This window comes from Trichomycterus rosablanca, chromosome 5 (genome assembly GCF_030014385.1).
Source record: "Trichomycterus rosablanca isolate fTriRos1 chromosome 5, fTriRos1.hap1, whole genome shotgun sequence".
NCBI lineage: Eukaryota > Metazoa > Chordata > Actinopteri > Siluriformes > Trichomycteridae > Trichomycterus > Trichomycterus rosablanca.
The window spans coordinates 37,373,282-37,389,586 of NC_085992.1; the positions used below are offsets into that span (position 1 = coordinate 37,373,282).

General features: G+C 38.3%; 1 protein-coding gene across 1 annotated transcript; it reads right to left on the reverse strand.

Annotated features, from left to right (window-relative positions):
* Positions 1–840: 840 nt before the first annotated feature.
* LOC134315131 (eukaryotic translation initiation factor 5-like) lies at positions 841–8,424 on the reverse strand. The gene is made up of 12 exons (XM_062996123.1): positions 8,342–8,424; positions 7,923–8,029; positions 6,105–6,384; positions 5,944–6,025; positions 5,198–5,370; positions 4,999–5,110; positions 4,632–4,753; positions 4,242–4,403; positions 3,655–3,816; positions 3,325–3,489; positions 2,032–2,175; positions 841–1,225 (listed from the first exon to the last, which is right to left on the reverse strand). The coding sequence occupies exons 3-12, from the start codon at positions 6,174–6,176 to the stop codon at positions 1,130–1,132; spliced, it is 1,290 nt and encodes a 429-aa protein (XP_062852193.1). The 5' UTR covers positions 6,177–6,384; positions 7,923–8,029; positions 8,342–8,424; the 3' UTR covers positions 841–1,129.
* Positions 8,425–16,305: the final 7,881 nt, after the last annotated feature.

Sequence of the window (16,305 nt, forward strand, 5' to 3'; positions counted from 1 at the left end):
AAGCCAAGAGTTATTTTTCCCCACACGTATTTAGGCAATGCCCGCCCCCCCCGGAAACGGGATTGGAAAAGAGTTTGTAAGATTTATCATCTGATTGGTTAAAAGTACTACTAAAGCTGTAGCACTAGCCAATCCCAGTGCACGAGATGAGATTTGTTGGAATACGGGTGTGGGTGTTCCGGCATTCCGGTCTTTTTTAGCGAGTCGGTTCTTTCTGCTCACAAACGGCTCTTTGGTCATCAGCATTGGCAGCTTTTTCAAACTCATACAGTTACCGATGTCATTAGCTACCTAGTTTTTCACTTCAATTGCGCAGCAACAACAAACATTGTACTGTGTAAACATTCATTGTGTTTTACCACGACTTTATCCTTTGGGTGCAAATCACTGGGCAACACCCTGAACAGGTCGCCAGTGCATCGCAGGCCAAACACACACACACCCAGACTCACACCCACACCTGGGGCAATTTTAAGTAGTTCCAATTAACCTGACTGCGTCTTTTGGACTGTGGGAGGAAACCGGAGCTCCCGGACGACAACCACCCATATATAATTTGTCATTACAACAGTCAAACAATACATTTAATATTCATAAACATTGTCCATAAAAACTAAAACTACTTGAATAGACTAATCTACACAACATGCCTAAAGATCGCATTGATGTACAAGTGTCAGTACAGTGCAGAATACCGTGATGAATGAAAATGCAAACTAAATAATACTATAAAGGATGCCTAGCCTTAACTGAAGTCTTAACCAAGAGGAAATATCTAATTCTAAACTCTTAAGTTCTCAAAACTATCACAACGCTAAGAAAGTACAAGACAAATGCAAATGAAGTAAAAACAAACTTTATTAAATGACAGAAATCATAATAATTACAACCAATTAAATCAAAAAGAAAAAATAACATTAATTCAATTTGCTCAATATATAGAGAATTTAAACCCAACATTTTAAAAGAGCTAGACACAAAAAGAGCCATATTAAACCATGCCTTAGTATCTGAGAAAGAAATGCAAAGAGGGTGGGATGTAAGAGGCTGCTAGGATACATGATTACAATTATTAGGAAATAAGAAATGGTAGAAGTTCTTAATTGGCTGTGAAAGTTGTATAATTTCTTTAAATAGCATCAATATCAAGATCATCCTCCTCTTCAGTTTTTTCTGGCTGGATCGTCTCCACTTTTAGCTCACGAGCTGAAGAAGAGTACACAACCTGGAGAGCAAAAAATAAAAAAAGTTGTGTGTACCAGTAAAAAAACATCCACAGCTATATCTGTTCATCGTTAACCAATTACGGTTGTGTATTATCTATTTAGATTCCAAACTGAATACATAGCTCCAATTTAAATACATAGATGAGGCAAAACATTAGTATCAATCATGCATGTAATGGTCAGGAACATTAAATGTTGTGCTGATTGTACTCTCAAGGCACATGTTACATTTAGTAGATATGGGCAGACATCTTGGTTGAAGCATCTCAGAAGGGGAAAGCAACTAGTGCTCACAGGCAGCCATGTTGAGTTCCCACCGACCCATCGTGGTCCAAGGATTTATGGGCCACATACTGCTGACAGTTTGCTGGGTAGCCAAGACTCATTTATACCAAAGGACATACAGGTTTGGCATTTGAGATAAACCAATACAAGAGCTACTGTGGTTTAAATTGTAGATAATTTGAATATTTGTGATGAAATAAATGTCACAAGTGTATGAGGCTGCGTAATCACAGGCCAGTCAAATTGCCCAGGCTAACTCCAGTCCACAATGAGCATCTACAATAAGCATGAAGGCATCGTAACTGGACATCGAAGCAGTGGTAAAAGCTCAACTGGTCAGGCGAATCCTGTTTTATTTAAAATCTAATTAGGCAGGTGGTTCGAATGTTTTGGGTCATTAGCACAAAGTACTGCATATTTTGGTAAACCCACTATTTATTATAATAAATATGAAGTTCTGGTTAAACATATAACCCAAAGATATTCTACTCATTAATCTAACACTGTTTTAACTGATTACCTCCACATTTTTGTGATCTTCTTCTTCCTCCTCTTCTTCACTTCCCTCACTCTCCTCTTCTGCCTCCTTTAGCCATTTGACAAAAGGAGCAGCCTTGGCATGAATCTCTTTGGCCAGCTCTTTAGAGACATATTTCTTGGACACCTAAAGGACATTGGAACATTACTGCACTGCTTTCTAAAATGAGCTAAAACACATATCTTAAGGAACTTAAGGAGGTTTTTGGGTTATGCAAACTGTCTTTATATCAGCCATTATATATTTAAGGCAGGCCATTCAAATATTTACCAGGTTTTTTCATGCTTTGATTGTTTTTGATGAAGGTGAGTACACTTTTCAGGCAGGCCTGTACCTCCACACAATTAAGTAATAACTTTCCCTCTAGCAATTAATATTTTTGTTTTTATGTAGGCCATAGCAGCAGTTTCTACACTGTTATGAATTAACGTATCTTACCCTCATTACTACTGCATGGCATCACCTGAAGCTAACCACTGGGGAAAGCACATATCAGAGCACCCTTGGTGTTGGTCCCAAGCCCGGATAAATAAGAGGGATGGGTCAAGAATGAAACCCAGCGTAAAAACTATGCCTAATTATTAGGGCTGTCGTTAATTGCGTTAATTAACGTGTTGAAATTTTAATCACGATGAGATATTATTATATTAAATTATTTTCGTAAAGTCAAATTAAAATAACTAAAACTGTGCATTAAAAATACCAGAGGCAGGAATTTGGACTTGAAGTCTTGAGTGAGTACTTTTAACTCGTTCTGATCAGCTATTAGAATATGCAATTTGTTGAGGCCCAAAAATGGTTCATATTATGAGCGCCTGTTTTCAGTGGCAGGCTTACGAACAGCAAAAGATCCTCACTTTTGCAAGATAATGTGAACAGACTTGAACATTTTAAATAACTGGCTGAAAGATGGGTAGCTGTTAACAACTCTATATAGGCACTGGCTTTCTAAAAACAATTTAGATTTAATAATTTTATCATAATTTTCATGAATGTTTTTATTGGTAAACATGTTCTTGCAACATAAATGTGCATAACTGTTAAAATTTTGCTTAGTTTGTGATTAATTTGGTTATTTAATCACGATTAATCTCGATTAAAAATTTTAATCGTGTGACAGCCCTACTAATTATATATGCAGATGAATTACCTGCTGTGGAGAACCCTAACGAGAGAAGCCAAAAGGGATCATTCATTTATTCAGTAGTAATTTGCCGCTAACAGAACCCTAACCTCTCATGTACATGTATTCTATATATATATATATATTCACACCTTCTCAGCCCATGTAAGGATGACATCCTCCTCCAGCAAGTCAGCATCATACAAGTCCTTAAGTATGACGGCAACTCTGGGTAGCAACTGTGTCTGGTGCAGCTTCACCACACACTCAAATCCTCCTAGCAGATACTTTTGAGCCTTTTTGTCATTATGGCAGAACTGTGGAAAAGAAACAAAAAGGTGAATTATGCTATAAATCAAACAATACTACATTATAATGTAGGCTGAAAATAACACGCCTGAGCATGATTAAAAATGTAAATTCTACTACAATGCCATCCTTTAAATATGTTAGATGCAGACAGTAAAATTGCCGTGACTTACACGCAGAAAGTGGCGTTTGTATTTCTTAATCTGGTCTCTAATATTCTCGTTAAATAGCAGTTCACTTAGGATTAACGGTCCCATGGCCCTCACGTCAAGTCGCTCTGCTTCAGCCAGAATCTCCTTGTCTGCCGAATCTACAGTGCCATTTTCTTTCTTGTGCTACAAGCAAAAGATGACAAAATAAACAAAAGAGAGCTTAAAATAAAATAAAATGTTTAGAAATAAAGGATTTTAAAGACTTTTTTCATAGTTGTAATTGTTATCTAACAATAAAATGTTGACAAGTCATCCTTAGCTGCAAAATTCGTTAAGCAAAAACTAAGCAGCTCATAAATGACCTTTTATACCAAAATTAGATATTTCATTAGTACACACAGCTAATTTAGCAAGGTCATATTGCATACCATCTGGGAATGCTTTGAGAATCACAGCTTAAAAACCACTGATCCAAAGCCTTCATCTGAACTAGTCTTGAACTTAAAACTCCAGCACCTCTTTAACTCTAAACTCATATTAATGCTTTTGTTTTTTTTGCTATAAAAAAACTCATTTAAAAAACAGAAGCATGTGTGGTTAAAACATACTTTGACAAAGTTGTAGAATATATTCACTCTGTCCTCCAGGGTTTTCTCCAGATCATCAGAGAGAGTCAGGTTTTTAGCATGGTCACTGATCTCCTCCATTCGGCGACGCTGGGCCTCTTCAGTGGTCTCTTCAGCCCAATCATCATCATCATCTTTATCATCCTACCACACACACTTGAAATGATGAGTCTCTTTTCTAGATTTACTCTTCAACCCAGTTTTAACTTGAAACTACTGGGTAGGTCAGAAACACTATGGCTATAATATGATTATAAAGCCTTAACTGTATGTACACTACTGGGACATCTTTGTTTAGACATCACTATCCTTTAGCCATAGTGACAGTAATGCATTAGGATTATTGTGGATAAAGATAAACAAAACACGCACCACAGCTTGTGGTGCATCAATGTCACTATGGTTTCCAGTATCACCACTGCCTGAGCCATTTTCCTTGTCCTTTTTCCGATTCTTCTTTTCCTTCTCCTTCTTCACAGATCCGCTGTCACTCTCTGTATTTTATAAATACATGGCGATATTTAAGAAGTGAAGGTGCTTATGAAAAATGTATAGTGCAGGTAGGATTATTAAATTCACTTTAATGTCACGTGTATGTTAAAAAACTCAAATCTATACAATTTATGATGGACTGGACCAATAATTTACCCAGCAGGGAATCATCATACACGATTAGTTGACAGATCAGTTTTGTTTAATTGTTATGCAATCAGTACTGGTGCAGGCTAAGGAAACTTACCTGGTGGATTTTTAAGAATAAAAGTGCAGAGTTTGTGGCGAGTGTCAAGCATGCCCCGATACCCACAGGCCTTACAAGAATTTCCAATGGTCTGTTTCTTTGGATTAACATGCTGAAATACAAAGATTGTTTATTGTTTTTATTATAATTTCATCAGAAATGTTTTGCAGCAAAGCTGCCCAGGTTAGCAGCCACTTACTAGGTCAGTCTCGGGATTGTCACACTCAGGACACAACACAAACTTGCGAATAAATCCATCCAGCATGTCCTGTAGTTTATTGGCTTCATGGGAGCCGTTCACAATGTAGCGATCATTCTTCGAGTCGAACTGGGTCTGCGCCCCTAGCTCACAGCCAAAAAACTTGGTTGGATCTATAGATACAGAGAATGTGTTTGTCAAACATAAGTTTCTGCTTTAAATGTAGAGAAAAATGGTCACAGCATGCAAGAAGACATAATTAATACCATAAGGAATGCTTATATCTGTGTAAATACACAGTGGAACTTTACTTATATAAATGTAGTACATGCATGGTTAGTGTATATGCATTATTACACTGCTGTACTTCATAAAAGATTGATTATTTATTTATTAGGGTTTTATTACCATGTTTTACACTTTGTGCTGGACATTGAACTTAAACTGATGAATCATGTGTAATCTGTCCGGTCATAAAATGACAATTTTGTATCTCAAATTTATCTAACTTACATGTCTTTGGACTGTGGGAGGAAACCGGAGCTTGTGTGGGAAACCCATACAGGCATAAGGGGAACATGCAAACTCCACACAGAAAGAACCCAGACCTCTCTACTTGGAAATACAACCCAGGACCTCCCTGTTATGAGATGACAGTGCTATCCACCGTGCCACCCTTATGGAGAATTAAAGAGGCAAGCTGTGAATTACTTAGTGAACTGGCCACCACTTAAAACTTAACTTACATGTTGGAGGCCGATTTAGTGCCTTTGCCACATCAACCATGTTGACAATGACAGTCTTGATTCCATTTCCTTTGCCCTCCACCTAGTAGAAAACCAATTATAAATAAAATAATAGTATAGAGATTATTATTATTTACTAAACAAACCTCTGTCATAAGTACCTTGGCAATCAGACGGGGCATCTTGTAGCGATAGAACTGATCCAACACATTGCGGTTGACGTTGACAGACATTTTGAATAGCCTGTGGTACTATCAGCAAGACAAAAAGATCTCGGATAAGGATTTTTGGGTATTTTCTGTCTTGAGAAGACGGGATGACATAAACAACTGAAAGCGTGCTCGGTCTCTGACATGAAAAAGATTTTGCCACAGTGGCTACAAGATCCTTGCTCGAGGTCTAGGTTTACACCGCTCGCGTTCCAACAGCTGCGCAACAGCTCTGGGGAAACAAAAAACAAATCATACAATTATACACTTTATCCATAGCCAACAATAGAGTGTTTTAAGTATTAACCATGATTACATGACTTATTATGCTGTTATTAGGACAATAAATTCTTTGATACAGGCAAAACTAAACTGATCTGACCTTGTAGTGTGGCTTTCTCCACTAAGAAATATTTTTTCTCAATAAAGTGACTATTTTACAGCTTTAAAATGTCCTGGTGAGTGTCTGGTGGAACTGGGTGATATGTAACCTTAATTTACAATCTCAATCTCAGTTTTTAAAATTAGAATTAATGGATCAGAATTCATTATGAGAGTAGCAATTGTTACATTTAACGTTGATAAATACTTAAGTTAAAATGTATTATATAAAATACTTGTAACCGAACCAAATAACTACTTCTCATTTTATTTTAAGTATGTAAAGTCAACAGAAATGGCTGTAACAGGTTCTGGCAATGCAATGTTTTGATAAATTTTGATATTGTGGTGCACTTATGCAGAGTAAGCAGCTGTCAGTGCAAAAATTTCAGTTAGAACTATCAAATCATAATTGTACATAGTGTAGCCCAGTGGGTAGAGCTTTGGGCTATCAACTGATAGGTTGAGAGTTCAAATCCTAGTTTAAACTAAGCTGGGATACGCGAAGAAATAATTTAATTGTACTGTATGTCTGTATATGTATATATAACAAATAAATGCACTCCATTTGTTTAAACTGTGATATCTATCTACCATTCTACAGTTTCATCAGGTTCATTGTCAACTATGGACATGTCATCTTATTTACAGTATGTAAATGACTTCATTAGTTTAATTTGCACTGTAATAGCTAAAATTTTTATCACAATATTTAAGCTTTACAGCTTTGAGGTTGATTTATCGGTATAACAATCAATAACATTTTAGATTTAGAAGAACAGAAATATTAAAAAGAAGCCGATTATACTGTATACATGTTTCCACCCAACTGATTTACGTTTGCCTATCCATGGCCTTGAGAGGCACAGACTAAAATTAGATCTGGATCCAGAACACTGGATTGGTTGCCAGCAGGGATCCTAATTCAGAGCAAAGGTTTAGAGTTCAGTAGATTGTAGTAATTATTCATTGGTTTATTTAATTAAAACGTGTGTTGTAAAGCAAATACTCTGTAGTCCACATTATATTTTGCTATGGATAACTGCACACGTAACTGTTACTGTTAACCTTTAAATTGTCAGGATGACATAAAGGAGTGTTCAGTTACGTAAAAGCACACCAGAACCATTCACATGAGACAGATCATGGAGGGCATGTGCCAAATTCGAGTTGGTGCAGAGTGCGTCATGGCTAGGCTAAGCTAAAGCAGCTGTATGTGCGCCATGGTAAAAAAAAAAGTATGTGAGACGCCATTTTGATCCAAGTTCTTTAAGTCATTCACACCCTTCCGCGAACAGTTAGCCACAAAAGCTATATGACTACAGAATCGAAACTGAACCTATGTGTGTAAAATAAGGCAATTCGACATTAATTACTGATAAAACTTACCGTTTCCGTAAAATAAAGACATAAACACAACGCTAGTCGTCACACGGAGCAGTGAAGGACTGATACTCGAACCGGAGTTACAGGGTCTCGATCCAATAACAGGTTAGCTGTAGAGAAAACAAACATGTCATGTAGATAAGCAACCTAAAAAGATAAGCAAACCCACACAGTACACTACTCAACATGTTAGTGTACTAAACAGTATACCAAACTTGTTAAGTAACGCACTATTTTACATACTATTTAGTAAGGTAGTATGCTGTGTGTCAGTACTTGACCTACCTAGCTATTTCTAGCAACAAATTGCTATGTCCTACTTATTTCCACCAACTTAAACCCAGTATACAGTTTATACACCAAAAATGTACCGAATCTTACATTTAAATGAGCGCCACGCGTTTGGTAAACACAATTCTTACCTTTTATCTGGAACCTTCTTGCGCCTCGACGCGATGGCAGAATACCTCAGTACTCAGCCAGAGAGAACCACTGAGGTTACGCCCACACGCAATCTGATTGGTGCAATTCAATTGACGTGGCAAATCCTGTAAAAACGTCAACTGCACCTTAACTCTGACTCGCTTGTTTGCATGTCAATAACTAGAGGCTCACCTTTATAGCAGCTAGCAGCTTTTTTACCGTGACCCCTTCGTTTGGTTTCCATTAGAGGTGGGCGTTACCGGGAATTTTGGTATCGATCCGATACCAAGTAAAAACAGGGCCAGTATCACCGATATCGATACCGATACCGATACTTTTTAATATTTAAGCTTCATAGATCCAAAGGATCCAAAAGACCTAGGATAGAATTTCGCCAAACATTGTACGTGACAACAAAATACTTTATTATCACAATCAGCCCCGGTTCTGGACTGCTTTGCTTGGGGGGCAGTAAAACCTAATGAGGGGGCATGTTGATAGTCATGTTTTTGAAGCCAGAAATATATTCAAGGCTTGATTTGTGCATGAATGATGACAGCCAAGCTATTGATACTGGCTTAAAGTGATGTATGAGGTAAAGAAATAAAAATGCATGTTTTCGAACTTAAACTTAAAACCCAATGATTAAAAAATACATGTTGATTATGTAAATGGAGAAAAAAGATTATCTAATTGTATTTCATTTTAATACGCCCCCTTAATTAAATTGCCATTACTAATAGAACAACTCTATTTCTTGAAAGGCTTTAATACAAATTTAAGTCAAAGCTGACAAATGTACCTACACACAGACTGAGAATATTCAAACGTGGAAATAGGAATGAGTGAGAATATTTATATTATTGGGAAATTAAAATATAAAGAAAACAAAAGAATACTAATTCTGTAAAAAAAAAGTGTTTACCAGTATACCTGCCTCTCGCTCACACTAACAGAACATATACTGCCGAACTGAACTGTTTGGGGCAGTCTGCCGATTTTTATATGACTCAAAGAGCCAATCAGGAATAAGCAAGGAAATATCTTCACACTGTAAAACAAAATGCATTTTTGTGATTGGTTCAGAGATCATTTTAAAAATAGCCGTTGCTTGCATTGTGCTTGGGGGGGCAAAGACACAATTTGGGGGGGCAATGCCCCCCTCAGCCCCCCCCTAGCGCCGGCCCTGACAATCAACATTTTTGTTTAGAAACAATGGAACAGTAACAAAACAAAGTTTGCCTTAACATTAGGAAAATAAATCTTTTTTGAGGTAGAAAAGGAGAAACCACAATACAAAAATAAAATAAAAATTCTCCCCTCACTAGACATCTTTTCTAGTTCTTTCTTTCTTTGTTTCTTTTTTCAAATAGAATGGTTCTTAGGAAAAACAATAAAAAATAAGGAATTTTCTTCCTTTCAGTGCAATTCTGTTTTTTCTTAAATAAACAGAGTGTAAAAAAATATCACTCAACACAACTTAAAACAAAATCTCCTGAGGTAGAGGGCTGACAAACCACAATACAACAAAATGAACACACCACAACAAATACTGTAAACAGTTTCAAACTTATTCTGTTTTTTCTGAGGAGAGCGCTGAGTGGGCGGGTCAGGCTGAGCTTACCTGCATCGCTGTTTGGCTAGCGCCGCTGAGCCACGTGACGGGGGGGGGTGCGCTGCTCCGTGCTGTGTGACACTGCAGCGCTACTCTTACAGACAGAGAGACTCTGATGAATGCGCGTGCGCAGCAGTCAGTGCGCGCGGGAGAGAAAAAAAGCTTGAGTATCGATCTTTTTACACGAGTATTGCTCAATATCAATACCAGCGTTGGTATCGATATTTGGATCGATCCGCCCACCTCTAGTTTCCATTCTCTATTCGCTGTATGGTCAGAAGTATGTGGACACCCCTTCTAATTATTAAGTTCAGGCATTTCAGCAGTGGCGGCTCCTGCCAAATATCTCAGGGGGAATTTTATATAACTTCTTGCTAAAAGTTATATAAAATTATTGACAGAAAATGTATTTCATGCTTTCAACTTTGTGTCGTTTCCTCTTCCAGTTCAACTGTGCATTTACATTTTCAGCATTTAGCAGATGCTTTTATTCAAAGCGACTTACAGTGCTGTCACAGTATATCGTCTAAGCAATTGAGGGTTAAGGGCCTTGCTTAAGGGCCCAACTTGGCAACCTTTCCATTACTAGTCCAGTACCTTAACCACTAGACTATGACTGCCCTACATTCTGATAAAGTGACAAGTCGTTCTAAAAGGTATTTTGACAGTTGAAAAGTAATCCTGACTCTTTGGTTAAACCAATTCAACTGCCAGTGTACAGCTGCAATACATTTGGCCATGTAATGACCAATTCTGTAAAAAATATTAAATAATAAAGGTTAAATAATAAATAAATAAAGGTTAAATAATAAAGGTTGACATACACTGATCAGCCATAACATTAAAACCACCTCCTTGTTTCTACACTCACTGTCCATTTTATCAGCTCCACTTACCACATAGAAGCACTTTGAAGTTCTACAATTACTGACTGTAGTCCATCTGTTTCTCTACATACCTTTTTAGCCTACTTTCACCCAGTTTTTCAATGTTCAGAACCCCCACGGCACCACCACAGAGCAGTTATTTTGTAGGTGGTGGATCATTCTCAGCACTGCAATGGCAATGACATGGTGGTGGTGTGTTAGTGTGTGTTGTGCTGGTATGAGTGGATCAGACACAGCAGCACTGCTGGAGTTTTTAAATACCGTGTCCACTCACTGTCCACTCTATTAGACACTCCTACCTAGTTGGTCCACCTTGTAGATGCAAAGTCAGGGACGATCGCTCATCTGTTGCTGCTGTTTGAGTTGGTCATTTTCTAGACCTTCATCAGTGGTCACAGGACGCTGCCCACGGAGGCTGTTGGCTGGACTATTCTCAGTCCAGCATGGACAGTGAGGTGTTTAAAAACTCCATCAGTGCTGCTGTGTCTTATCCACTCATACCAGCACAACACACACTAACACACCACCACCATGTCAGTGTCACTGCAGTGCTGAGAATGATCCACCACCTAAATAATATCAACAGAGCATGCAGAGAAACAGATTGACAACAGTCAGTAATTGTAAAACTACTAAGTTCTACATGGTAGGTGGAGCTAATAAAAATGACAGTGAGTGTAGAAACAAGAAGGTGGTTTTAATGTTATGGCTGATCGGTGTATGTTTGTGTTTGAACTCTTGACTCCTTTTATCACAGGTAGTGTAACAGGGAAAGTTGGGGAAATTTTGGTTTGGCAGCATGAATCGGTTGTAGGGTTTGGGGAAAACACAGTTCTTGCTTTCATTGATTTATAAATGGGTGGAGTTACTTGGTTCCTCCCTGTGGGGAATACCCACTGAGTGTGCTTATATAGCAGCTCAGGTAACAGAGAGGCTTGTCGTGTCTAGAGCTCTACATCATCTTTTTATATGTATTTGAAGGCAAATGAATTAACAAAAAGGATGTCACTGAAAAAGATGCTTACAAAATTTAACTCTTCATGTAAGAAAAAAAATAAAAATAAAGCAATGGAAGAAGACAGTTTAGTGAACAGCTTGATGTCACATGTCACAGAACTTGCAGGTAGGCAACTCCTTTCATTTTTGGAAGAGATATTTTAATATACTTCTAGTCCTAGTTAAGTATAATATTGTTGCCTATAAATATAATGTTGCATATGAATAAAGTTAAACAGAATGTAATCTCACAGGTACAATGAAAATGACATATATTATTGTTCTTTTTTGCTGAAATTGAAAGTAAATCTCTATTTGTATCCAACAGAGGATTCTGGAGCACCTACCTGTCATGACACGAAAATGACAAACCAGTTTGTAGATCCCAGCACATACACTCATGAACCTAACCAAGAGAAAATCCTCTCCATTCTCCAAGATGTACTGATGGGAGAAATGGAGCCGAATGATGCTGCTGAGGCATTGAAACAGTGGACGAGGAAAGATGGCATAACACGTGCTGAAAATAAGAGCTGCATCAGCTACTCTCAAGAGTGGCTGAACAAGTACATCAGAGTGGTGGAAATGTTTTTAGATAATAACTTCCCCACAGTGCAGAATGAATATCAGCCACAGATCTGTGAATGCGTAAATAATACTACAAATCTGATGTTTAACAAGATTATGAGTTTATTCCCAGTCTTAGAAGATACAGGACTACTAGATGACCTGCTTGTTAGATACAATTACCGCATGTTTGCCATGTTGGACTTGTTATTGAATAAGAGTTCATCAGTGAAAGATATACACTTCCTTTTACAGTGGACGAAGGAGAAATACTTGAGGTATCTGTCAAAAATACTCACAGTCCAATGTAATGGAATAAATAGAGCATGTACACTTTTTATATAACTTATTATAAATGATGTCATAGTTTTCTGAATTACATTTTAGACAAAACCTTAAAGGGTGCTCAAACATCAAGAATGGAATCTTTCAAGTACCGGACCCTTTCCTGATGGCCAGCTGGTTTAAGAAGTCACAGCAGAAATACCTTGAATGCACTCAAAATGAGGTCACAACTACGCTACAGAACATCCTGTCGTATGATGATGGTTGTGATTTCACCAATGAGGAGGATTTTATTCAAGTCCAACTTGACATTATACAGGTATTTAAGAAAAAACAATGCCCTAAAAATCTAATAAATCTAATATTTATGTTTGGATTATACACAATGTAACCTGGGTACGGTGGCTCGGTGGGTAGCACTGCCGCCTCACATACCCCTTTTCCACCGATGCGGAACGGTTCCGGTTCTGGTTCGCGAACTTGATTTTGAACCGGTTCTGCGTGTTTCCACCTTTTTCGGACTATGAACTAGCGTTCTAATCTGGCACCACAGAATACTTGGTTTTTCAGCGCGGTGGGCGTGTCAAAGTGTAGAGGTTTGGGTGCTTTGCTAAACCACTGTACTGGTGTCTCCTATGGAGCTTGATGCTGCTTTTTTATCTTTTAAAGTTCACCTGATTCAATTTTGAGCCAGTTTGCCGCTGATATTTTCGAAGTGCCTTATGAATTGTGTGATATGACGTTAAAAGTGACCCGGACAGTACGAAAAACGCTTAACGTGAAAAATAAAGCGTAACGTGGCTTGTTGTACTAAAACAACGACCGCTGAATTTGGGCAGTACAGAGCGCTTATAACCAGTACATAGCACTTATAACCAGTAATAACGGTGAGAAATGTAGTGTTTCTATGTCGTACTTTTAGTACATTCAGCCATGTTACGCTTTATTTTTTACGTGAAACTTTTTCGACTCTCCCGAGAAGATTCAGGACCCCGAGCTGCAGAACCACTATACGTGAAGTACATCCAGTTAAACACAGATACATGTGGAGCTTTTAGACTGGATTTGATGATTATTTCACACAGATGTTTGTTCGTGTTGTGGAACTTTAGTGATGTTTCACCACTCAAGTCGAGCGCTGAGCAAATCGGTTATTTGCGCCGAGAGTCGCGGTGAAAGCGAAGCGCAAAACGCTTCTCACGTCAGTGAACTAAAGAAAACACAAACACGTCTACGTCTTCTTATTACCAATAGCTGATCGATGCTTTTTGCATAAAAACAAACATCTGTAACAACAGCACAAATGCTCGCACATAATTTACACACTCCGCCATCATGTTACTACTCTTAACTTTTGTTAAGCAATGCCCACCGTTGATGACGCAGGCTTGGTTCTCAAAAACTGGTGGAAACCTGGGTCAGTTCTCTACAAAACACCAAGGTTTGAAGAAACCTGAACAGAACTGGTTCAAGAACCAGAGTTCTTTTGGTGAAAAAAAGCGTTAACAGTAAGAAAGTCCTGGTTTGATCCCCAGGCTGGGCGGTCCGGGTCCTTTCTGTACGCATGTTTTATGTTCTTCCCGTTTCTGGGTGGGTTTCCTTCGGAGCTCTGGTTTCTTCCCACAGTCAAAAAACATGCAGTCAGGTTAACTGGAGACACTGAATTGCCCTATAGGTGAATGGTTGTGTGTGTATGTGTGTCTGCCCTGCAATAAACTGGCGCTTCGTCCAGGGTGTTTCTGTGTGCCTTGCGCCCATTGAAAAGCTGGGATAGGCTACAGCACCCCCCCCGCAAACCGAATTGGATAAGCGGTTAAGAAAGTGAGTGAGTGAGAATGTAACCTTCTGAACAATGTGAATGTAATAACGTGTTTATCATTCCAACTCTTTGATTTCCAGTGTCTAGCTGCTCACATTCAGACCAGTACAGCTGTCAGCCAGATCCTTGGAAAAGAGGTTCAAGCAATCTGCTGTAATGAACTTCATAATTTTGTACAGAGGTGAGCTTGTGTCAACATTGTCAGCTTTAACAGCTTTAAAGACACATATTCACTGACTTACACCAACTAGGCATAACATTGTGACCACTGACAGGTGAAGTGAATAACACTGATTATCTCTTCATCAAGGCACATGTTAGTGGGTGGGATATATTAGGCAGCAAGTGAACATTTTATCCTCAAAGTTGATGTGTTAGAAGCAGGAAAAATGGGCAAGCTTAAAGATTTGAGCAAGATTTGAAAAGGGCCAAATTGTGATGGCTAGACGACTGGGTCAGATCATCTCCAAAACTGCAGCTCTTGTGGGGTGTTCCCGCCCTGCAGTGGTCAGTATCTATTGAATTTATCGATCCAACAGACGAGCTACTGTAGCTCAAATAGCAAAAGAAGTTAATGCTGATTCTGTTAGAAAGGTGTCAGAATACACAGTGCATCGCAGTTGCAGGGCTGTTTTGGCTGCAAAAAGGGGGACCAACACAATATTAAGAAGGTGGTCATAATGTTAGGCTTGATCAGTGTAATTAGCAAGGTCACTGTGTAGTTATTGTGATACAATACAGAGTTTTTATGCAACTAACAATAAAATTTATGTTGTCAGGTATATGATTACTGAGGAAAAACGTCTCAAAGCAAAGAAGCCTAATGAGTCTGATTTACTGTATCTCTTCAGGATAATTTATACTTGCATGCCACTCCGGTAAGTTTAAATGTAACTCTAAAGTTACTAAAGTTTTTGTTCCAATATTGGGGTTGGCACAGTGTTTCAGTGGGTAGCACTGTCGCCTCACAGCAAGTAGGTCCTGGGTTCGATTCCCTGGTGGAGCGGTCTGGGTCCTTTCTGTGTGGAGTTTGCATCCTCTCCCCATGTCTGTGTGGGTTTCCTCTGGGTGCTCTGGTTTCCTCACACAGTCCAAAGACATGCAGCCAGGTTAATTGGAGATACTAAAGACCCTTTAGGTATGTGTGTGTATGTGAATGTGAGTATGTGTGTTTGCCCTGTGATGGAGTGGCGACCTGTCCAAGGTGTTTCCTGCCTTTTGTCCAGTAAATAGGACCCAGTGCGACCATGAATTGGATAAAGCGCCAATAACACAGAAAGTAAATGAATTAATGAATAAAATATTGGGTTCAATAGCTTTTAACAATGTACCTTAAGCTGAGTGAATACAATTTAGGTTTTTAAATTACAAAATCACAGATTGTACAACACAGTACAGTAGACCCTTGACTTATGAATTTCATTGGTTCCAAAGGGCTGTTCTTTAATCAAAATGTTCGTTAGTTAAACCTATTTTTCCCATAAGAAATAATGTAAATAGAATAAATCCATGCCAGACCCCCCAAACCACACCCTTACCTAACCTTTCTAATGTCTTAAATGGTCTTTTTTGTTATAAATACAAGTATATTTCCCTTAAATCTTCAATTATAGAATAGACATTACTGTAATACCAATAATAATTAACAATACACAGTAGTACTGTACATAAAAAACACACATTTCAGTACAGTGCGTGTGCTGTACTATACACCATACTAAATTTCCTTCTTTTTTTATAAAATGTATCTACCAGAAACAACAATAACTCTCATATTTCTCTATTATTTCCTTC

Excerpts from the sequence above, each read along its gene's own strand:
- LOC134315131 (XM_062996123.1), bottom strand. The coding sequence starts at position 6,176 with ATGTCTGTCAACGTCAACCGCAATGTGTTGGATCAGTTCTATCGCTAC. Across the intron at positions 2,176-3,324 it reads TCCTTACATGGGCTGAGAAG|GTGTCCAAGAAATATGTCTC; the intron begins GTGTGAATATAT and ends AATGTCCTTTAG. Across the intron at positions 1,226-2,031 it reads AAGATCACAAAAATGTGGAG|GTTGTGTACTCTTCTTCAGC; the intron begins GTAATCAGTTAA and ends TTTGCTCTCCAG.